The 24,011-nt window shown below is 39.5% G+C and overlaps 1 protein-coding gene across 1 annotated transcript; it reads left to right on the top strand.

Moving 5' to 3' along the window:
* Positions 1 to 1,656: 1,656 nt before the first annotated feature.
* Positions 1,657 to 23,871, top strand: CRISP2 (cysteine rich secretory protein 2). Its single transcript, XM_006050711.4, has 10 exons — positions 1,657 to 1,753; positions 2,998 to 3,097; positions 5,770 to 5,806; positions 8,029 to 8,099; positions 12,656 to 12,772; positions 13,628 to 13,715; positions 17,832 to 17,977; positions 18,376 to 18,473; positions 21,267 to 21,355; positions 23,433 to 23,871. Exons 4-10 carry the CDS (start codon positions 8,031 to 8,033, stop codon positions 23,558 to 23,560), a joined length of 735 nt encoding a protein of 244 aa, XP_006050773.4. The 5' UTR covers positions 1,657 to 1,753; positions 2,998 to 3,097; positions 5,770 to 5,806; positions 8,029 to 8,030; the 3' UTR covers positions 23,561 to 23,871.
* The last annotated feature ends 140 nt before the right edge of the window (positions 23,872 to 24,011 follow it).

Here is a 24,011-nt window from a genome sequence, read left to right on the forward strand (position 1 = left end):
CTGTGTGATGGATCTTAACCTTCTAGTCAAAGCTATGGTTTTTCCAGTGGTCATGTATGGATGTGAGAGTTGGACTATAAAGAAAGCTGAGTGCAGAAGAATTGATGCTTTTGCATCAATTTGAACTGTGTCTTTGGACAAGACTCTTGAGAGTCCCTTGGACTCCAAGGAGATCCAACCAGTCAAGCCTAAAGGAAATCAGTCCTGACTATTCATTGGAAGAACTGATGCTGAAGCTGAAACTTCATTACTTTGGGTACCTGATGTGAAGAACTGACTCATTTGAAAAGACCCTGATGCTGGGAAAGATTGAAGGTGGGAGAAGGGGACAACAGAGGATGAGATGGTTGGATAGCATCACAGACTCAATGGATATGAGTTTGAGTAAACTCCGGGAGTTGGTGATGGACAGGGAGGCCTGCCGTGCTGTGGTCTATGGGGTTGCAAAGAGTCACACACGACTGAGCAACTGAACTGAACTGAACTGAACTGAAGATAAGGAGATAATTCGTTCCTTTAAATCTTGAAAACTAAGCATAGAAGTAAATCATCTATTACTCATCTGTCCTCAGTGAGGATAGGCATGTCTTCAACCAGTGCCTGCTGAACGTGAAGCCTGCAGCCTTGGATCAGGACTTCTGGGCATTTTTCCAAGACTTGAATTTCTAGATCACAAAATTGTTGTGGAAGGGAAAAAGAGGAGTGAGACCACGACATGTTTGTGAGCAAACCATCAAAATGGCAATTTCCACGAGTGCATTGTTGGCAGTACACTAGTATTGGGCAGCAAACTCAAGTATCTATGGACTTTTCCAATCAGCCCTTTCAGTTCAGTTCAGTTCAGTTCAGTCGCTTAGTCGTGTCCGACTCTCTGCGACCCCATGAATCGCAGCACGCCAGGCCTCCCTGTCCATCACCAACTCCCGGAGTTCACCCAGACTCACGTCCATCGAGTCAGTGATGCCATCCAGCCATCTCATCCTCTGTCGTCCCCTTCTCCTGCCCCCAATCCCTCCCAGCATCAGAGTCTTTTCCAATGAGTCAACTCTTCGCATGAGGTGGCCAAAGTATTGGAGTTTCAGCTTTAGCATCATTCCTGCCAAAGAACATCCAGGGCTGATCTCCTTCAGAATGGACTGGTTGGATCTCCTCGCAGTCCAGGGGACTCTCAAGCATCTTCTCCAACACCACAGTTGAAAGGCATCAGTTCTTCGGCACTCAGCTTTCTTCACAGTCCAACTCTCACATCCATACATGACCACTGGAAAAACCATAGCCTTGACTAGACGGACCTTTGTTGGCAAAGTAATGTCTCTGCTTTTCAATATGCTATCTAGGTTGGTCTTAACTTTTCTTCCAAGGAGTAAGCGACCTAGATTCTGTTAATTCAGGAAATCCTGTTTGGAAAGGAGTGCCTCCTTTCTCAGCCACCTTCTGGGCATTTTGAATCCTCATATCTCCATCCTCCTCCTCCTCCTACTGCTCTGTTTAGGTGTGTGGGCAGACATTTATTTTTCTCCATCAAGTGATGGTAATGATGGTAAATGTGTAAGGTTTTCACGGTGCGTCCCTGGAAGGAGTCCAGGGAATTGAGCGAATAATTCAATTGGCCTGTGACTGCGCTGAGGTCATAAAGCCTGGTGACGTCGCCCCCACGTGGCTGGTGCGGTATTTTACAACCGCAGCAGGAGGGGCGAGCCAGCGGGCGTCTGACTGCCGCTCTGCAACAGAAGATCTCGGCTTTCCAACCAGGGTAAGAATTAGAGTGGACTGGAAAACTGGAAATGCCCAGGGCTGGGAAGTGGGATGAGTTCGAAGGGGTGAGGGGTCTTCACATCCTCCACGCCTCTTCTCAGGTTGGTACATGAGCTGTTTTAGTTCAAACAGATGAAAGTTGGTCAGTTTTGTTGCTCGGCGCCTAGCACAGAGGAACCTGACTGGGCTATGGTCCATAGGGTTGCAAGGAGCTGGACAAGACTAAAACGACTTACATAGCACACACCCAGGCACCAAAGATTCGACATCCTCTCCAGGGTGTCCTATTGAAATTCTTTCACTATCTGAAAAGTAAATCGTTCAATGTATGTGAAACACTCTGAGACACAGCAGAAGGCTGAAGTCATTTCTAACTCTGGCTTTTCATGAGATCAAACTGAGAGCTTTGGTTTTTTTATTTATGTTTGGAATGAACAGTTATTAGAAACTGTTTATTATAAACAATTAGAATTATGGCTGTGGACTCTTCTGGATTTTATGTAATCTGTTGTCTTCCAGGAAAAGATATGAATAAATATAGGTGGACCTTCCCCCTAGATCCACTCAATATATGCCCAACTATATATAGAAATTACTTTCTAGAGAGTGTATGGGTTGGAGGTATAAATAAGGAGTTGGGAGTCTTCAAAATATATTTTACATGTTATATTTATATTTTGAAGTCTTCAATATATCACAATATACTGTGATATTCCAAGAAAAGTATTCAACCAACAGTTAACAACTTTTAGTTAACAACCAACAGTTAACAGCTTTTTTTAAGAAGGCCACATCTTTGTTAATGTGTGAAGGAAATACCAGGACATCAAAACACAATCTGATCTCAGAAGATTATGGTCTTACTGGGTAAGATCCAATAAATGCAGTAAATTATGAGAGAAAATATCAACTAAATAACTGAGTCAAGTTTTAAGTTTGTGACAGAGATTGTTGATACTACCTATCTCTTCTTCCGGCTTCTGTGGTGGCTCAAATGGTAAAGAATCTGCCTGCAATGCAGGAGACTCAGTTTTGATCCCTGAGTCGAGAGGATCCCATGAAGAAGGGACTGGCTACCCACTCAATATTCTTTCTTGGAGAATTCCATGGACAAAGGAGCCTGTTGGGCTATCGTCCATGGGGTAACAAAGAGTCAGACACAGCTGAGCAAGTAACACTTTCACACACACACACCTCTTCTTCGTGTTTTTATTTTAAATGTTCTCTTTTCCCTTGCTCTAGGATTATGAAACCATACACCATGCTCTTCCTGCAGACATTGTAGAAGAACCATGTCACCCTGGTCTTAAAACATACAAAAGGTCACAGTGCTTTTCCATTTGTAAGTATTGAAGGAAAATAATGGGATCCATGAATGTGGGTTTAAAGGAATAAAATAGCAACTTTTCTTTAAATATACTCTCACAAAAAGTGTCATTGCTTTCATTGATGCAACAAAAATGATTATAGGTGAGTGAGGGAGTGGAGAGAGAAAGGAGGCAAAGAAGAGTGTGTGGCATCTTTTGTCTATTGAATTATGGAATTATGGGTTACCTAATACAAACCTATAACGTGATTAAGCTACACAAAATCATCAGGCTCATGTGTGTCTTTCAGTGAGTGATGAGGATACAACATCCCAGATGTTAGATCATTTTCCTACAGTTAGCCAGAAAGTCTCCAGTGGCACTGGGCCTTGAATGTAAGAATATATGATTAGATTATAATGATTTTTTCCTCTGATACCTGGAAGTAAATGCAGGTTTTATAAACACTTCTAAAACCAGCAATTCAAACAGTGTGATTTACTGAGAAAGAGTATGATCTCAGCAGACTACCACCAGCAAAGGATAATAATAAAAATATTAATCATTTCCATTTATTGAGTATTCTATACCAGGCTTTCTATACCAGCTAAAACAGCTATTGAATTGGGTAGGCTTACCGCACAATTGCACTCATCTCACACGCTAGTAAAGTAATACTCAAAATTCTCCAAGCCAGGCTTCAGCAGTACATGAACCATGAACTTCCAGATGTTCAAGCTGGTTTTAGAAAAGGCAGAGGAACCAGAGATCAAATTGCCAACATCCGCTGTTCATCGAAAAAGCAAGAGAGTTCCAGAAAAACATCTATTTCTGTTTTATTGACTATGCCAAAGCCTTTGACTTTATGGATCACAATAAACTGTGGAAAATTCTGAAAGACATGGGAATACCAGACCACTTGACCTGCCTCTTGAGAAACCTATATGCAGGTCAGGAAGCAACAGTTAGAGCTGGACATTGAACAACAGACTGGTTCCAAATAGGAAAAGGAGTATGTCAAGGCTATGCATTTTCACCCTGCTTATTTAGCTTATATGCAGAGTACATCATGAGAAATGCTGGGCTGGAAGAAGCCCAAGCTGGAATCAAGATTGCTGGGAGAAATATCAACAACCTCAGATATGCAGATGACACCACCCTTATGGCAGAAAGTGAAGAAGAACTAAAGAGCTTCTTGATGAAAGTGAAAGAGGAGAGTGAAAAAGTTGACTTAAAGCTCAGCATTCAGAAAACAAAGATCATGGCATCCGGTCCCATCACTTCATGGCAAATACATGGGGAAACAGCGGAAACAGTGGTTGAATTTATTTGGGGGGGGCTCTAAAATCACTGCAGATGGTGATTGCAGCCATGAAATTAAAAGATGCTTATTCCTTGGAAGGAAAGTTATGACCAACCTAGACAGCATATTAGAAAGCAGACATCACTTTGTCAACAAAGGTCGGTCTAGTCAAGGCTATAGTTTTTCCAATGGTCATGTATGGATGTGAGAGTTGGACTATAAAGAAAGCTGAGTGCTAAAGAATTGATGCTTTTCAACTGTGGTGTTGGAGAAGACTCTTGAGAGTCCCTTGGACTGCAAGGAGATCCAACCAGTCCATCCTAAAGGAGATCAGTCCTGGGTATTCAATGAAAGGACTGATGTTGAAGCTGAAACCAATATTTTGGCCACCTGATGCAAAGAGCTGACTCATTTGAAAAGACCCTGAACCTGGGAAAGATTGAAGGCAGGAAGAAAAGGGGACGACAGAGGATGTGATGGTTAGATGGCATCACTGACTCAATGGACATGAGTCTGGGTAAACTCCGGGAGTTGGTGATGGACAGGGAAGCCTGGAGTGTTATGGTACTTGGGGTCACAAAGAGTCAGACACGACTGAGCAACTGAACTGAACTGAGATTTTAGTATCCATAAGGAGAGTGAGAATATGCTTTACTTGTGTGTGTGCTCAGTTGCTCAGTCATATCTGATTCTTTGTGACCCTATAGACTGTAGCTTGTCAGGCTGCTCTGTCCAAGGGATTCCCCAGGCAAGAATACTGGAGTGGATTGCCATTTCCTCCTTCGCAGGATCTTCCCTACCCAGGGATTGAACCTGTGTCTCCTGCATTTCCTGCATTGGCAAGCAGATTCATTACACTGAGCCACCTGGGAAGTCCTGTTCTTAACTTACTCATGTTATAAGCTAAATGAAAGCTGCTGCTGCTGCTGCTGAGTCGCTTCAGTCGTGTCCAACTCTGTGCAACCCCATAGACGGCAGCCCACCAGGCTTCCCCATCCCTGGGATTCTCCAGGCAAGAACACTGGAGTGGGTTGCCATTTCCTTCTCCAATGCATGACAGTGAAAAGTGAAAGTGAAGTCGCTCAATTATGCCCAACCCTTAGCGACCCCATGAACTGCAGCCTTCCAGGCTCCTCCATCCATGAGATTTTCCAGGCAAGAGTACTGGAGTGGGGTGCCATTGCCTTCTCCAAAGTGAAAGCTAAATAATGTCAAAAACAACATCAAAAAAAAAAAAAACATCAGATAACTGTCAATGAAATTGAAAGCCATTGGCGTAAAAAAAAATTCTACTTTGGAAATGTACTGATTTAGATTTACTTGCAAACCAGAATGTTCTAAAACAGAAATAGATGTAATATATATTGTGCTCTAATATCCTCTGCACCCTTTTTCTTCCTACAGACAAAGCAGACTCTTCATCCTGCTCTGAAAACCAACAGTAAGGCATAACTCATTTATTTAAATGTGAACATTTTGTCAATCATTTTTATTTTGCCAGGGGTAAAATTATATGCTTAATAAATGTATCCTTGATTTTCAAGCTTAATGGATAAGTGTTTATTGAGAGAATGATCCTGGGTCAATTCTACTCTTACTATGTCAAGTTGAAACAAGTGAATTTTTTACATCTGATTCTAAAATACATAATATAAGGTTCCATTTTCTTGGAAAATTTTTTCCAAAAGTTTCCAACTTTTGAATATACAAGTTCCTATTTTTTACTTTGAAACAATTATACTAAAACTATATTTCCTAGAAAAATGTAAAATATGACAATTTGTATATATTATATACCCTTCCATGTTAGTGATTTTTATTATGAACATATACATTTATATATTAACATAGGGATTGTTAAAATAAAGCATCTCCATTAGACTGCAAAATGATTGATTTTTCCCAGTTGAAACTATGTTTTCCTTTCAATGTTCATTGACTTGGAAATCATAATTGGATGAAGGTTAATTTCTAACATTACTTTAGAACTTTTCATTGGCATAGGTCGATTAACTCTTCTAAGCCTCAGTCCTTTCATTGGTAAAATACTGCCATACCCACCAAGGTATGAGAGTGAAATTAGACATTGATTGCATTTTACCACAAACTATGCATAAATGTTCATTCCCCTCCCTTTGAAGATCATACTATTGAGAAGAAAGGCAACACACGGACTAAGTATCAATTGTCTACTCTTTACAAATTAATAAGACCTAAGAAGTACTGGCTTCCCTGGTAGCTCAGCTGGTAAAGAGTCCACCTGCAATGCAGGAGACCCCAGTTTAATTCCTGGGTCGGGAAGATCCCCTGGAGAAGGAATAGGCTACCCACTCCAGTATTCAGGCCTGGAGAACTCCATGGACCATATAGTTCATGGGGTCGCAAAGAGTCGGTCATGACTGAATGACAAGTACTGCAGATAAATAATTTAGAATTTTATTTCCCTCCAGGAATTTAGGAGTACTAATTTCATAGGAAGAGAGCTAATCAAGGTATCATTCCTTAATTTACAAAGTGATCAGTTTATATGACTAAGAGTGGAGAGGGAATATGAGTTCTTCCTAAACTTAGTTCTTGTTGCTTCATCCAAAGGACCAAGGATTTTTTGACACATTGAGGAACAAATGGACGCATGATGAGATGATGGTGATAAAATGTAGTTTTCTGACCCCTGGGCAATCCAGTACTAAATGTGGTTTTAAAAGTTAATAAAAGATACTTTTTTAATATACATTTATTTATTTTAATTGGAGGCTAATTACTTTATAATATTGTATTTGTTTTGCCATACATCAACATGAATCTACCTAATCCTGGATTCAGCAGATTTGAACAGCCTGGACTTTCAGTACATTTGTTCTATTTGCATTTTTTTTATACTGGGAAATTTGAAAATATAGACAAATATAAGGAAAAAAATAAACATCACTTCTAATGCCTCCGTTGGAGAAATAACTGCTAATAAAGTATTTGTACATTTATTTCTGTGTAGTCACAACCCTGAAATCTTGATTAGAGCCGTTTGTAAATAAAAGGACAAATATCTAGTTTTCATAGAAAAGAGGAAACTAAAAGATGGTATACACTGAAAATAAGCTTTCCCCACAATTGAACTGATAATCCATTGTTGCTATTGTTCTGTTGCTCAGTTGTGTCTGACTCCTTGCAACCGCGTGAACTGTAGCACACCAGGCTTTTCTGTCCTTCACCATCTCCTGAAGCTTGCTCATCCATTGAATCAGTTATGCCATCCAACCATCTTATCCTCTGTCATCCCCTTCTCCTCCTGCCTTCAGTAATCAATGCAGGATCATAATTATCTGTGAAGAAATCTGTTTTTTTTTTTCCATATTTTCTTTCTGATGAGTTCAGGAGCAATAGAACTGGGCAGAAAAAAAGATAGTATGTCCCTTGCCTTTACAGGTATAATTCAAAGGCAACTGTCAAGTTCTTTAGTTTATTGTTTCCATCAGAGACAGGGTGGTTCCACTGATTCCTCTGGCTCTGTATGGTAGTTCTCTCATGTTATATTACTTATGAACTTGGGAATCACAGCTCAGTTGAAATAACCAATGTCATTACATTCGTTCTTCCGTCTTAGTCAGAGGTCCCTGTGCTACATGTTTTGATGCAGATCTGTGTTCTCTTTGACTTACTTCCTAGCAATGGCTTTACTCCCAGTGGTGCTGTTTCTGACCGCTGTGCTGCTTCCATCTTTCCCCACTGAAGGAAAGGTAAGGTTAAAATCAAAAATCTTTCCAGAACTCTTTGGGATAGGAAAAAGTGAAAAGTGGAGAGTGGGAAAAGTGAGTGTCTGGTACATCACAGAGTACCCACTCATAGCTCGAAGAACTTAATTATCTAGATGAAAGTTTAAGGATGCTATCAGTCATACAAGGCTGTTGTGAAGACTTGAAATGTGACTTTTCTGTAACAAGATAAAATACAGACCAAATGTCAAAGATTTCGTATTTAAAAAAAAAAAAAGAAAAATATTTCAGTATTTTTATATTAGGTACATGATGAAATGATCTCGAAAATTAATGTAGTAGGTCTTTAGGGTTGTTGCAAAGAAATTCACACAATTTTGATGGCTTTGCAAATAGAAATTTATTCTCTCACAGTTCTGAAGGCCAGAAGTGTGAAATCCAGGTATCAGCAAGGCTATGCTCCCTCTAGAGGATCAAAGAGGAAGTCTGTTCAGTGTCTCCCTCCTAGCTTCTGGTGGTTCCTACCAGTCCTTGGTGTCCTTGGCTTATGGCTGCATCCCTGCAATCTCTGCCTCCACCTTCACATCATCTTCTCCTCTCTGTGTCTCTAACAAAGACGCGTGTCATTGGATTCATTTTTCATTCAGTATTGGTCCCTGTACTTCAGAACATAATAAGCAAACAGGAGAAATGGACACATGGGATGATGGTGATAATATGTAGTCAGACCCATGTTCACAGTATTTGCAGAGCTTTGAGGGGGCTCAGTGAGAAGGCGATGGCACCCCACTCCAGTACTCTTGCCTGGAAAATCCCATGGATGGAGGAGCCTGGTAGGCTGCAGTCCATGGGGTTGCTGAGGGTTGGACACAACTGAGCAACTTTCACTTTTCCTTTCATGCATTGGAGAAGGAAATGGCAACCCACTCCTGTGTTCTTGCCTGGAGAATCCCAGGGACGGAGGAGCCTGGTGGGCTGCCATCTATGGGGTCGCACAGAGTCGGACACGACTGAAGTGACTTAGCAGCAGCAGCAGTGCCAAAGAATGTTCAAACTACTACACAATTGCACTCAGTTCAGTTCAGTTCAGTCACTCAGTCATGTCCAACTCTTTGCAACCCCATGAACTGGGAGGCACACCAGGCCTCCCTGTCCAACACCAAGTCCCAGAGCCTACCCAAACTCATGTCCATTGAGTCAGTGATGCATTAAAAGCATGAGTCTCTGCTTTTTAATATGCTGTCTAGGTTGGTCGTAACTTTCATCTCACATGCTAGCAAAGTAATGCTCAAAATTCTCCAAGCGAGGCTTCAACAGTGTATGAACCAAGAACTTCCAGATGTTCAATCTGGATTTAGAAAAGGCAGAGGAACCAGAGGTCAAATTGCCAACATCCGTTGGATCATCGAAAAAAGCAAGCAAGTTTCAGAAAAACATCTACTTCTGCTTTGTTGACTACATCAAAGCCTTAGACTGTGTGGATCACAACAAACTGTGGAAAATTCTTCAAGATATGGGAATACCAGACCACCTCACCTGCCTCCTGAGAAATCTGTATACAGGTCAACAAGCAACAGTTAGAATCAGACATGGAACAACAGACTGGTTCCAAATTGGGGAAGGAGTATGTCAAGACTGTGTATTGTCACCCTGCTTATTTAGCTTATATGTGGAGTACATCATGCAAAATGCTGGGCTGGATGAAGCACAAGCTGGAATCAAGATTGCCAGGAGAAATATCAATAACCTCAGATACGCAGATGACACCACCCTTACAGCAAAAAGTAAAGAAGTACTAAAGAGCCTCTTGATGAAAGTGAAAGAGGAGAGTGAAAAGTTGGCTTAAAACTCAACATTCAAAAAACTAAGATTATGGCATCTGGTCCCATCACTTCATGGCAAATAGGTGGGAAACAATGGAAATAGTGACAGACTTTTTTTTTTTGTAGGAGGTGGGAGTGGTTCCAAAATCACTGCAGATGGTGACTGCAGCCATGAAATTAAAAGACGCTTGCTCCTTGGAAGAAAAGCTATGACAAACCTAGACAGCATACTAAAAAGCAGTGACATTACTTTGCCAACAAAGGTCCGCCTAGTCAAAGCTATGGTTTTTCCAGTAGTCATGCATATGGATGTGAGAGTTGGACTATAAAGAAAGCTGAGCACCAAAGAATTAATGTTTTTTAACTGTGGTGTTAGAGAAGACTCTTGAGAGTCCCTTGGACAGCAAAGAGATCCAACCAGTCCATCCTAAAGGAGATCAGTCCTGGGTGTTCATTGGAAGGACTGATGCTGAAACTGAAGCTCCAATACTTTGGCCACCTGATGCGAATAACTGACTCATTGGAAAAGGCCCTGGTGCTGGGAAAGACTGAAGGCAGGAGAAGGGGACAACAGAGGATGAGATGGTTGAATGGCATCAATGATTCAATGAACATGAGTTTGAGTAAACTCCGGGAGTTGGTGATGAACAGGGAGGCCTGGTGTGCTGCAGTCCATGGGGTCTCAAAGAGTCGGACATAATTGAGTGACTGAAGTGAACTGATGGGACTCAATACTAGAGGAGCAGAGAACTTATCCCAAGGTGTCAAGGGAAAATCAACAAAGTACCCCATCTGTTCAGACTTATACTTCAAAATTTTACCCATGCTCATGTAATATCAGCCTTTTTTTGTAAATTTGGGCTATCCAATTGTTAGACCTTGTGGGAACAATTCACACACCCTATTCCATCTCCAGAATTAGGGCTCAACCCTCCCCCAGCACACACACACACAATGATACACCAAGAATATCTGCACCTGGTTTAATACCTTATCAATTATATTTCTGTTACTAAAAGGAACAAAGCCAGGGATGGTACACTGATTGGATGGCTTTGCTTCCTTCTAATGGCCTTGGAGATTTTTTTTAATGGGGTCTTTTGAGTGATTCCATAAAATCTACCTATAACAGAATCATTTTACTAGAATATTGAATGCACTTTGGCTGACCCTAAACATTCTTAATCTAAAGACATTTATTGACTTTATTGACTATGCCAAAGCCTTTGACTGTGTGGATCACAATAAACTGTGGAAAATTCTGAAAGAGATGGGAATACCAGACCACCTGACCTGCCTCTTGAGAAACCTATATGCAGGTCAGGAAGCAACAGTTAGAGCTGGACATTGAACAACAGACTGGTTCCAAATAGGAAAAGGAGTACGTCAAGGCTGTATATTGTCACTCTGCTTATTTAACTTATATGCAGAGTACATCATGAGAAACGCTGGGCTGGAAAAAGCACAAGCTGGAATCAAGATTTCTGGGAGAAATCTCAATAATCTCAGCTATGCAGATGACACCACCATTATGGAAGAAAGTGAAGAGGAGCAAAGAGCCTCTTGATGAAAGTGAAAAAGTTGGCTTAAAGCTCAACATTCAGAAAACTAAGATCATGGCATCTGGTCCCATCACTTCATGGCAAATAGATGGGGAAACAGTGGAAACAGTGGTTGACTTTATTTGGGGGGGGCTCCAAAATCACTGCAAATGGTGACTGCAGCCATGAAATTAAAAGACGATTACTACTTGGAAGGAAAGTTATGACCAAACTAGATAGCATACTGAAAAGCAGATATATTACTCAGCCAACAAAGGTCTGTCTAGTCAAGGCTATTGTTTTTCTAGTAGTCATGTATGGATGTGAGAGCTGGACTGTGAAGAAAGCTGAGCACCAAAGAATTGATCCTTTTGAACTGTGGTGTTGGAGAGGACTCGAGAGAGTCCTTTGGACTGCAAGGAGATCCAACCAGTCCATTCTAAAGGAGATCAGTCCTGGGTATTCTTTGGAAGGACTGATGTTGAAGCTGAAACTCCAATACTTTGGCCACCTCATGCGAACAGTTGACTCATTGGAAAAGACTCTGATTCTGGGAGGGATTGGGGTCAGGAGGAGAAGGGGACGACAGAGGATGAGATGGCTGGATGGCATCACCGACTCGATGGACGTGAGTCTGGGTGAACTTCGGAAGTTGGTGATGGACAGGGAGGCCTGGCATGCTGCAATTCATGGCGTCGCAAAGAGTCGGACACGACTGAGCGACTGAACTGAAATGAAAGACATTCCTTCTCTAAGAACCGATACCATGTCAGATCAAACTTAACCTTAAAGTCCAGGGTGATTCTTGAATCTCGCTCTTATCCCCCTGCTGCAGCATGTAGATAAATCTGTCTTAATGTTCCTGTTGTATGCCTTTGTAGGCAAATTATAAAATATTATAAAGCATTATCACTCATATATTGAGAAAAATCACATTGAGAGTTCCCCTGAAACTCGAAATTGGCATTTGTGGCCTCAGAAGAGTTTTTAATTTGTCATGCCATGAATTAACATCCCCATTCTCAAAGCTTCAAACTATCTCTTTCCTATTTGTCATTACTTTGGCTCAGTTCATTGACAGTGCTTACCAATTCACAGTGTCCTGAATGGAACATTTTGTAAAGTAATCCCTGGTTCCTTAAATTAACTTATTGCCTCTTAAATGCAATTTTTTAAAAATGTTTTAAAAAATAACCTTACTTTTATTTTCCTTTAGGATCCATCCTTTACTGCTTTGATAACCACTCAAACTCAAGTCCAAAGAGAAATTGTAAATAAACACAATGAACTAAGGAAATCAGTCTCTCCACCTGCCAGTAACATGCTAAAGATGGTAAGAAGCAGGAATACAAAGAAAGTAGAGTGAGCCAGAGTTGGTACGAGTAAGCAGCTGGTAACTGGCCTATCTTAAAAATTTTGTGGCTTACAAATTTCTGTCTCTGTGTTTTTTGTTTTTTTTTGTCTCTGTTTTTTAATTTCATTTAGCGGTGTCATGGGCAGGGCAGAAATGAGTTTCCCTTTATAATGGTTGAATAGCTTGTCAAAGTTATAAGGCAATAAAATCGGGAAGGCAGACCGAGAAGCCAAATCTTCAGACATCAAATGTGAAGTCATTACATTTCTTTTTGTTCACTATCTTCCTCAGTCGAAAATGAATAAATCTATCTTTCAGGATCAATGCCTTTTAGGCATTGATTGAATATTATAACAGCCCATTTTCCAGGAAATAGTCCATAAAAACTATCACCTCCCATATGGACACAGTGGGCTACAAATGGAATTGGCAATAACCTGTGTCTGCTTATTACTGTTTAAATGTAGTTATACTCCCTCACATGTTAATTAGTATTAAGAGTAGCACCATTACTAAAAGATCTTAGGTGTGGTTGCTATGATATCATAGTCAGATAATATTGTATTATCTTAGGTGTTTCTTTCATTAAATATATCACCTGGGGACTTGTCTTTGCACTGGGGCAGATAAAGACACACATATGCAAATAAAAAGATATTTTAATACCAATGACAATTAGGTAATATTATAACTTATATTATAATTAGGTAATAATATAACTTTTTGGCCAACCTAGCATATCTACAGAAGTTTTAGTGCAAAATCAGCCTACCAATCAGATTTTAAAGTGTTGAGTTGAATCTTTGTGTATTTTGTTTTTCTTGGGACGTTTAGGAATGGAGCAGAGAAGTGACAGCAAATGCCCAGAAGTGGGCAAACAAGTGCACTTTAGAACACAGCAATCCAAATGAACGAAAGACCAGTACGTAAATCAATACATGTTTTCTGAATAAATGAGCAAATAAAATACTGGACAAATAAGATAGACCACTCTGGGGCATTGTACTAAGAAGACTTTGCAAATAAATATATGGCTGTATTTTTAAAATAAAGTGTCTGTATGTAGAGAGATACATACTAGTACTAGATACGTGCTGCTGCTGCTGCTGCAAGTCGCTTCAGTCGTGTCCGACTCTGTGCGACCCCAGAGACCGCAGCCCACCAGGCTCCCCCGTCCCTGGGATTCTCCAGGCAAGAACACTGGAGTGGCTTGCCATTTCCTTCTCCAATGCATGAAAGTGAAAAGTGAACATGAAGTCGCTACTAGTACACAGAAAAGTACTATATTGTGTATGTTGATTGTTTCTATTATGCAGACTTATTTCTTAAGCAGCATCTCATTTGTTCCTCTTGACCAGCTCATGGTAAAGAGATCATGCATAATCACTTTTCCAATTTTCAAGACTAAAAACTAAGGATGTGAAGGAATGTATTATGCAAAAACATAACAGGAAAGAGTGCCATACATTGGAAAATTAACCAGGCTTCCTAATTTCTCACCCTTTGCCTTTTTTGTTTAGCTGTTTGGTGTTTTGAAATCCATTTATTTTGCATTCCCAAAATGTATTAAAATATGTTGAATTGTTCCTAAATTTTGCACTAAAAATATATAAGCTTTTTAAAATCAGGATCGATATTTTGGGTGTGTTGATTCATTTTATAAATTTCTGATAACAAACTGTCAAATATTTCATATAGACTATGTGCCTATAATGTGTAGAATAATAGACACAAATAAATTATAAGACATATCAAGGATCATAAAAACCATGGAAGAACAAAACTTGAATGCATAAATGTTACATAAAATATTTTACATTATCAAGCATGATATGTACATAGACAAGCCCAGTTTAAAAGCAGTGAATAGCTTACCTGTTATTTCAGCAGAATTATTATTGTTTATATTGTTGGATGCAAGAATTATGATGAAATTACAAGAAGTGACTGCATTCAGTAGAGTATTGGAACAAATGGCCTTAAAAATCCAAGTCTACTGTTAGATTCTTAGTTTCTGTCTTTCCCTATTAAAGGAGATATTCACAAACATTTTATACTCTCTTTAAACAGCACACAGACATTGTATTTCAAGTCACCAAAATGTAAATATTAAATGAGGGCTAAAAAAGGTAGGGAAAATTTTCTGGACTACAAAGCAGTTATTTCTTTGTCAAATTCTTTTTTGTGGTAAGAACACATTTTTTTCAATTTTTAAAAAGGATATTATGATAGTAAAGACTCAACATGTGATCTACCCTCTTAAGAAATGTTTAAATATGTAATATGGTGTGCTTAACTACAGATGCCTTGTTGTCCATCAGATATCTAGAACTTATTCATCTAGCTTCCCTGGAAGTTTATGCCCATTGTTTAGTAACTCCCCATTCTCCCTTCCCCCAAGCCCAGCAACCACCATGCCTCTTTTAGATTCTATGAATGTAACCACCATGCCATTTTTAGATTCTATGAATGTAACCACCATGCCACTTTTAGATTCTATGAGCTACTTCACAAGGATGGAATCAGGCCCTAGTTGTCTTTCCGTGACTAGGTGGTTTCACTTAGCATAATGTTCTCAGGGCTCATCCATGCTGTTGCATGTTGCAGAATTTCCTTCTTTTCTAAGGATGAATGATATTCCATTGTATGTATAGACCACGTTTTGTTTATCCATTCATGTGTTGGTGGACCCCTGGGTTGTTCCCACATCTTGGCTGTCATGAAGAGTGCTGCGATGAACGTAATAGTGCAAATATCTCCTCGAGATCCTGATTTCAGTTCTTGTGGATAAATACTCAAACTCAGGACTGCTGGATCATTTGATAGTTCTACTTTTAGTTTTTTGAGGAAGCTCCGTACTGTTTCTCACAGCAGCTGTTCCATTTTGCATTCTCACCAACAGAATATACAAGGATTCCAATTTCTCCACATCCTTGCTATCACGTGCTGTCTTTTTTTTTTTTATAACATCTTGACAGGGGTAAGGTTATATATTTCACTGTGGTTTTGATCTGCACTTTCCTGATGATTACTGACTTTTGAGTCCCTTTGCATATACCTGTTGGCCATTTGTACATTATCTTTGGAAAAATGCCTCTTCAAGTCCATTGTAGTCAGAAAAGATTCTCAATCATTTCCTCAGGAAGCTCCCAGGAAAAAAAAAAAAAAAAGAAAATGGATTTCTGGACATTCCATCCAATTCTCTCTCTCCCTGGGGAAAGGCTAGCCACTAGGGTATTTTGTTTGCTCACTCTGTGCTGAACCAGGAAGGGAAGTTATGGCAACCGCCAGCCCAAATTTCTGTCTCTGTTCTTACTAGCCCCAGACCGTGAATTTATGCTAGGTCTTGTCAGCATTCCAAATCAGGCAAGTCCAGAGGCAGTTGCTCAGGCAGCCTCTGGAAAATGTGTGGCATCTGATAACCAAACCAACTTCTTCCCTCCCTGGGGAGAAGCAGGCAGTTGAGGTCTTTTTCTGCTTACCCTGTGCTGAGCTGTAGAAAAGGGCTATGATATATCTCTCAATCCAAATTGCCAACTCTGTTCTCCCCCAGGGAGCAAGACAGTGCTCTAGGACTGGTGAGGAAGGTGCCAGTTCTTTCAGTAACCCCAGAGAAATTGGAGCACTGTACACATTGCTCAACTCTACCTCTCAGAGTAGAGCTCAGAGCTAAGATTTTTCATCTGTTTGCTCTGGTGCTGACCCAGGAGGAGTTATGGGATCTATCAGCCCCATCCCCATCTCCTTTTTTTCCCAACTGTTAGAGCTCCAACTCTAGCAAGACAGAAGCCAGCCCTGTGGGGAGTCCCCTTGGAAAATTTGGGTTGCGGTACACATGAACCAACCTCTTCCCTCCTCTGGGAGAAGCTGGAAGGTAGGGAGTCTCTTCTGACCATATGGCACTGTGCTGAGGGTAGGGACTCTTGCAAAGGGGTTTTCCAATTTCCCTACAGACTTCAGGGAGTCTGGTTGTATATCCTTCAGAGGATGAAGTCTTAAAATTTGTTTCTTGATTTCTCACGAGGGCAATCAGTTCATGAATTGTTGCTGAGTCAGTGTGTCTGTTGAGGGTAGGAGAGGCCAAAGCTTCCTGTCCCAACATTCTGCCGATGTCACCTTCTGCAAAGTCCTTCCTGCCTAACTCCCTGAGGAGGGTCTGGCTTTGAGACATTATGATTTATTGATTAAGGAAAGATCAACAAGTTTTGAAAGTTGTCTTCCTCCTGATGTCAGTTGCCTCTTCATTAGAGGTCTTAAAGTCTATTGTTGGGAACTTCCCTGGTGGTTAACACTCAGAGCTTCCAGTGTAGGGGGCTTGGGTTCAATCCCTGTTTGGAGAACTAAATTCCCACATGCCCTGTGGCACAAAAAAAAAAAAAAAAAAGACTGCCTATAAACTTTTTTTTCCCCAAAGTTTACACAAATCATAATCATAAATCTTTATTCTAGCTCTTATATGTGAAAAATCACTACTGAGGGTGAGTAAGAGAAAAGAAATAATAGAAGTTGTTTGCTGCCTTACTCAAGCTTATAATACAAAGCCAAAGGTACACACATTATACATATAAAGGATTTAGCATGAAAAAGAAGGCACCTTTGACAGTCCAGAAGGAGGAGGATTTGTTTCATTTTAATTTTTATTGAAATAAAGTTGATTTACAATGTGTGTTAGTTTCAGATGTACAGTAAGGTGATTCAAATATACATATATATAAATATATGTATTCTTTTTTCTACATTCTCTTCTAAGTTATTACAAGATATTGAGTATCGTTCCCTGTGTATACAGTTGGTCCTTGTCAAAATAAAGTCTTCTTGACCTATTCAAAGGTTGCACGCTGTGACCAGGCTCAGTGGGCTAGGTAGATCTGTCTTCTCTTTACCTTTATAACTGATTAGGAATGGAAGCCCTTTTTTAATGTATTCAAGTTAGAACATATAGGCAGAGTCTGAAGGGTAACATTCTTGTGTTCATATGTTGACTTCTCTTGCCTTGGCATGCTTGTTGTTGTCTTCATGATGATCTGTTCCTCCTTAGGTACAAAATGTGGTGAGAATCTGTACATGTCAAGTGACCCTATGGCCTGGTCAGATGCAATCCAAAGCTGGTTTAACGAGCACCACGATTTTATCTATGGTTCAGGACCAAAGAGCGCCGGTGCAATTGTTGGACATTATACTCAGGTAAGCAGAACAAATGAAAAACTTCGGCTACAGATGCTCTAACAGTGAAAGCTTCTCCAAATGATGACCAACTCCAATGTTCAGTTTAGAAGAGCTTGAGTATAATAGAATCCTGGCATCTGGCTGGTAGTTCATTTCAAACCATTTTTACCATGCTCTGCAAAATTCTTAGCAGGGAAGTACATTCTGTACTTTTCCAGCATTAGAAATGGATAAGGTAGTGAATGTACATGGAATGTAATATTTGTAAAGTTTGTGACTTTGTTTCAGTAGTTTAAATATTTCCATAAGGCATATGGCTAAGAACGAGTCGCTGTTTTACGTTTGGTGTTATTTGCATTTTAATATTTACCCCTCTTCTTTAATGTACTCTCATGTATTCCCTTATGCATCTGTAGCTTGTCTGGTATTCATCTTTCCGTGTTGGATGTGGAATTGCCTACTGTCCCAATCAAGAGAGTCTAAAATACTATTACGTTTGCCAATACTGTCCTGCGTAAGTATACACTTTAAACTTTATACCAATAATTCATTGGCAATTTAATATTTTAAAATAGTCTTATATTTAACCAATCAAAATAAAAAGCCTATTTCAATAAAGGAAAGGGATAAATTTTTGGAAATGCTTTTTAAAATGGGATACATTCAGCTTACTAGAGAAGAGATCAAGTTCTCAGGTTCTGAAACACTTTCCTCAGTTATGAGTTGATGTCTTTTCTCTCAATTCCCTTTCCCTACAGCTCAAGGTTATTCCCTTGAGCACGTGTTATATACATTTCTCTAGATTTGGTGTCATTAATTCTTGCTAATTTCACATCTTAGAAAGGTGGAAGCTTGTTGGCTAAGCAAGAGGTAGTAGTGGGGTAGAAAATAAAGGATAGTAAATTGTGATTTCAGCCCTTTCTGCTAAAATGTTCCAACTCCTACCTATCTTAAAAACCATGCACGTTATTATCATTAGAAATTATTCATTCTTTGGGGTCTCAAAGGTTTTTTTTTTGTTTGATTTTTTCTTTTTTTTTATCCTTAATTTAAATTTTATTTTATTTTTAGACTTTACAAAATTGTATTAGTTTTGCCAAATATCAAAATGAATCCGCCACAGGTATACATGTGTTCCCCATCCTGAACCCTCCTCCCTCCTCCCTCCCCATACCATCCCTCTGGGTCGTCCCAGTGCACTAGCCCCAAGCATCCAGTATCGTGCATCGAACCTGGACTGGCAACTCATTTCATACATGATATTATACATGTTTCTATGCGATCTTTAATACATTTCAGAGCCCCAAAAAAGGTAACAGCCTAAGCTTTTGTTTCTCAGAAGTTTTCACAAAAACTCCATAATGAACAATCCTTAATGTCTTTATTTATAGCAAGAAACATGCTTTTCAGTAAGCAAAATGTTTGAAGTTATCCAGAACAAAGCCTGCAAATACATTGAAGACCGAACCTTAAGATATCTGTTAGTCTTGATTTCTTTTAAAACTTGGAATTCTTTACTACTACAGGCAGGGGGTCCCCAAAACCAAGCCTCCTACAGGGTTTACTTGATACTATAGGTGGCTCAGTTGGTAAAGCATCTGCCTGCAATGCAGTAGACCACCTACAATGCAGGATACCTGGGTTCAATCCCTGGGTCGAGAAGATCCCCTGGAGAAGGAAATGGCAACCCACTCCAGTATTATTGCCTGGAAAAATCCCATGGACAGAGGAGTCTGCGAGGCTACAGTCCATGGGGGTTCACAAGAGTCAGACACGACTTAGTGACTAAACCACCATAGGTGACCAGGCACATGAACTTCCTGTTTGAGGAGTGTGGCCTCCAAAGTCATTTTCCTGCAAACACCTATTGGACTTTAGTATTAATAGAAAGAATTGGTAGGTCATTTGGAGAAGGACCATTGAGGCCTAAGAAGATACTGAACTGATCTCCTCCCCTGGAGACAATGAATCTGCACCTACATACAGAGCAGGTCCTCCTGAAGAAGACGTGCGGGCTGATTGACTAGCTACCGTACATAGAAGGACCACACAGAAATGGGGGGAAAGATGGAGAATGTATCCAAACTCACTGCCTGGCTGTGAGAGACGAGGCATTTGGAGCCAGGCATTTGAAGTGAGAGTTGGCAGGAATAATGAGGAAAAGCAGGTGTGAGAGAACCTCTGGAACACTTTTGTATCCATGTCATCATTTCTCCAAGGGCGGCCACCGCACATACTGCTGTGTTCTGTGCAGGGAGACTGAGCTGCAGATACATTGCCTTGGGCCCTTGACTCCCTTGACACTGCTGAGATTTGGATTCCCGTGTATTTTCCAATGAATTACATAAACAGTCAATAGGATAATGATCATCAGTGAATTACAAGTTAGTCACTGTAATTGATTATACCCAGCATATTGGTGTTTATCAAAACTGTTAAAACTAATGTTTGTTTTTTAGTAAATATAAAAATCTCTCACATATCACCTCTGGAAACTCACAAGCCTCCCCTAGCTTTTCAGGCCCACAGACATACACATCATAAATCACTTAAGTATCAGAACATCATCTAGAGATGAAATATATGTATATTTAATGTGATATATATATGGGAGCTTTGTTGTCCCTAGTTCATAGTAGAGAAATTATGGTATTTATCCTCTTTTAAATATAAAATTATATTGTAACATTGAGTATTCTTTTTCATACTGTAACCCCCTACCACCAGGACCTTCCTCTGTCTCTGTAAGGGATATATTTACCCCTAGTCAGCTCATTGAGGTGAGCAGCCTTACCAGTTTGACTGAGACTTCTCTGGTGGCTCAGATGGTAAAGAATCTGCCTGCAGTGCAGGAGACCTGGGTTAAGTCCCTGGGTTGGGCAGATTCCCTGGAGAAGGGAAAGGCTACCCACTCTAGTATTTTTGCCTGGGAAATCGGGCGGAGGAGCCTAGCAAGCTACCATCCATGGGGTCACAAAGGATCAGACAAAACTTAGCTCCTAAACAACAAGGGGAGATGAAAAGTGTGTTACCACAAAAATGTACTCTGAAAGCATTAAAATAATTATGCCAACTTAGTTGCTCAGCCTGAAGAATTAGAGTCAAGGAGATGGGTCAATGTATGTGAAGTGTCTCCTTAATCTGGATGTTATCTAAATTATCTACATGTTGGGAATTGTAATTTTTCAGTTTTGTTAACATAACTAAAAACATTTAATAACCTATCATACCTTGAGTGATTGACGTTGCTCTTGGCAACCAAACAGCAAAGTGAAAAATATTTAACATTGTGTGTTTTAAATTGCAGTGGTAATAACGTGAGCAAAAAGAATACCCCTTACCAACAAGGAACACCTTGTGGCAGTTGCCCTGGTAACTGTGACAATGGATTGTGCAGTAAGTTTGAAATGATTAACTTGTATTATAGTCAGGAATTTATATTTCAGGACTCCTCTGGTGGTCTAGTGGTTAAGACTCCATGCTTCCAATGCAGGAGACGTGGGTTTGTTCCTTGGTTAAGGAACTAAGATCCCACATGCCACAGAAAGTGGTCCAAAATTTTTTTTCAATTAAAAAAAAGAATTGGTATTTAATTTTCTTTTTATGGGTTAAAAAATCTCCTAACAAACTTAAATAATGTCTTTATGCAAAAGACAAAATGATTACTCAACAGAGTGTAAGTAAATATTTTACACACTTCAATAACCTTTGTATTCTTTGCAATGAAAAGAGTACAGACATACCTCACTACAAAAAAGAGATAACTCTACAGAAAGTCACACACATTTGGGGGTTTGTCAGTGCACATAAAAACTATTTTACACTATCCTGTAGTCTATTAAGTGTGAAATAGTATTATGTCTAAAACCAATGTACTTAAGTTAACATAAATAGTACTTTCAGAAAAATGACGCTAATAGATTAGCTTGATGCAGGGTCACCACAAGCCTTCAATTTTTAAAAAACAAAACACAATATCTGCAAAGCACAATAAAGTGAAATGAAATAAAATGAGATATGCCTACATTACCACATGTAAGATGAAATGAAACATCTAGAATTCATTTATTTTTGTGACCATGGAGAGCTCATTAATAGCTATACATCCATGCTTCTGATAAATAGTTTATTTTATCAACATTAATACCATTACACCAAAGATTGTATTTTGAAAGAGCAAAATGTATAAATTTAAGGATGTGAGACCACATTATGGCTCAGTCTACACAAACAAAATATTTCTTTTTGTGCAAATGAGTCCCTCATAATGATTTAGCATTTTTTTTCTATAGTATTAATTGGAAGCATGGTGATTAACATAATCAATGATCACCGTCCTATAATTTAATCATGATTGTATACACATTTTTAATGATAAAATCCAACCTGTACTTGATATTGGTTCATAGAGTCCACAAACATATTGTTGAAAGGGAAGGAATAAAATAAATGTTATAAATGTTATGTCTAAAGTTGTCATGATCTGAAACAAAAACAGCTGTTGGCTTTTTATAGTTGGGATATTTTTATTAAAATTATTACCAACAGTAGAGTTGAATTCATCTATAGTCCACATTCCTTCTTACTGAATTATAGAACAATGATGTCAGAACTATAAATCAACTGGAGGAAAAATATCAACTTAAAAAAATGTGGAATATCTCTACCTCTACTGAATGCTATATTTGCTAAGGAGCTTGGAATTTATCCTATTAGCAATAAGTACACAATTCAAAGGTTTTCAACAAAAGAGTAACAAGGTCAGAATAATGTTTTATAAAGAGCTTTCTAGCAATGGTGTGAGGAACTATTGGATGGAATTCAGTTAGAAAACTGTTGAAAAACATGAAATTGAAAAGAAATTGAGGGACTTGCCTGGTAGCCCAGTGGCTAAGACTCCAACCTCCCAATGCAGGGGGCCTGGGTTCAATCTCTGGTCAGGGAATTAGATCCTACATGCCACAACTAAGACTCAGTGAAGCCAAATAAAGAAATTGAATGTCTTGACTGCATTACTGGCAAAGTGAATGAGGAACAATGGACAGGGCTAAGAGACAAGACGTAGAATAGCCAGTGTTCGTTACCAGACTAGCTTACTAGTAGCTGCTGGTCTCAAGTGGTCTTTGAACACCGTGGCTAGTAAGATTAAGGAACCAAATTTTAAATTTTGCCTAATTTAGAATAAATAATTTAAGTTTAAATAGCTCTGTGTGGCTGGTATGTCCCATATTAGAGTCTGCAGGTATTTTCATTTCTCACTCTTTGCTAAGGGAGCAAAGCAGAAGTGGTGGTTGATCAGCGCACTCAGCTAAGGCACCTTGCATGTCCCTGAGGAAGTGAAAGGCCCTTCATGGTGATGTGACCCTGACTCGCTTATCCAGTCTCGCTGCCTTGTGTGTACTTTGAATGTGTGGATTGCTTTGTTGCTAGTGAGGAAAACGATAATGATGTTAACTCGTCTGTTTTGTTACAGCCAATACTTGCGAGTATGAAGATCTCCTCAGTAACTGTGATTCCTTGAAGAAAACAGCTGGCTGTGAACACGAATTGCTCAAGGAAAAGTGCAAAGCGACTTGCCTGTGTGAAGGCAAAATTTACTGAAATGCCCGATTTGCATTGTGTGGGACTAAATGGAGAAAAGCTGCATCATTTAGTTGACACATACCAAGAGGGAGACTGTAGACGTGTTAGATAGACATCTGATTCCCAACAGTAATGAACCTTTTTTTCCTGGATATTTACAGAGATCTCTTTCATACAGCAATTTACAAAAGCAGCATAGTCTACAATGACAACTTTGGACTGATACAAACGTGTCACGTTATCTTTAATTAAATGAATCAAGTTGAAGATTTTGAAAGCTGTACAACCACAGGATTTAGTCTGGATTAAAATAGTTACGTTTCCTGAAACACCATGCCAAAAAAAGAAGACTGTAACATTGTCACTCCTTAGAATGAATTCAAAACTTGACATCTACCTTTGTTTTCCAACCTCTTCTTTAAACAAAAGCAAACAACTTTAAGAATAAAGAACGTATCTAAGCAAACAT

Source organism: Bubalus bubalis, chromosome 2, assembly GCF_019923935.1.
Source record: "Bubalus bubalis isolate 160015118507 breed Murrah chromosome 2, NDDB_SH_1, whole genome shotgun sequence".
Classification (NCBI taxonomy): Eukaryota; Metazoa; Chordata; class Mammalia; order Artiodactyla; family Bovidae; genus Bubalus; species Bubalus bubalis.

Coding starts and splice junctions, on each gene's coding strand:
- CRISP2 (XM_006050711.4), top strand. CDS start 8,031: ATGGCTTTACTCCCAGTGGTGCTGTTTCTGACCGCTGTGCTGCTTCCA. Junction 12,773..13,627: donor CCAGTAACATGCTAAAGATG/GTAAGAAGCAGG, acceptor TGGGACGTTTAG/GAATGGAGCAGAGAAGTGAC. Junction 18,474..21,266: donor GTTTGCCAATACTGTCCTGC/GTAAGTATACAC, acceptor TTTAAATTGCAG/TGGTAATAACGTGAGCAAAA.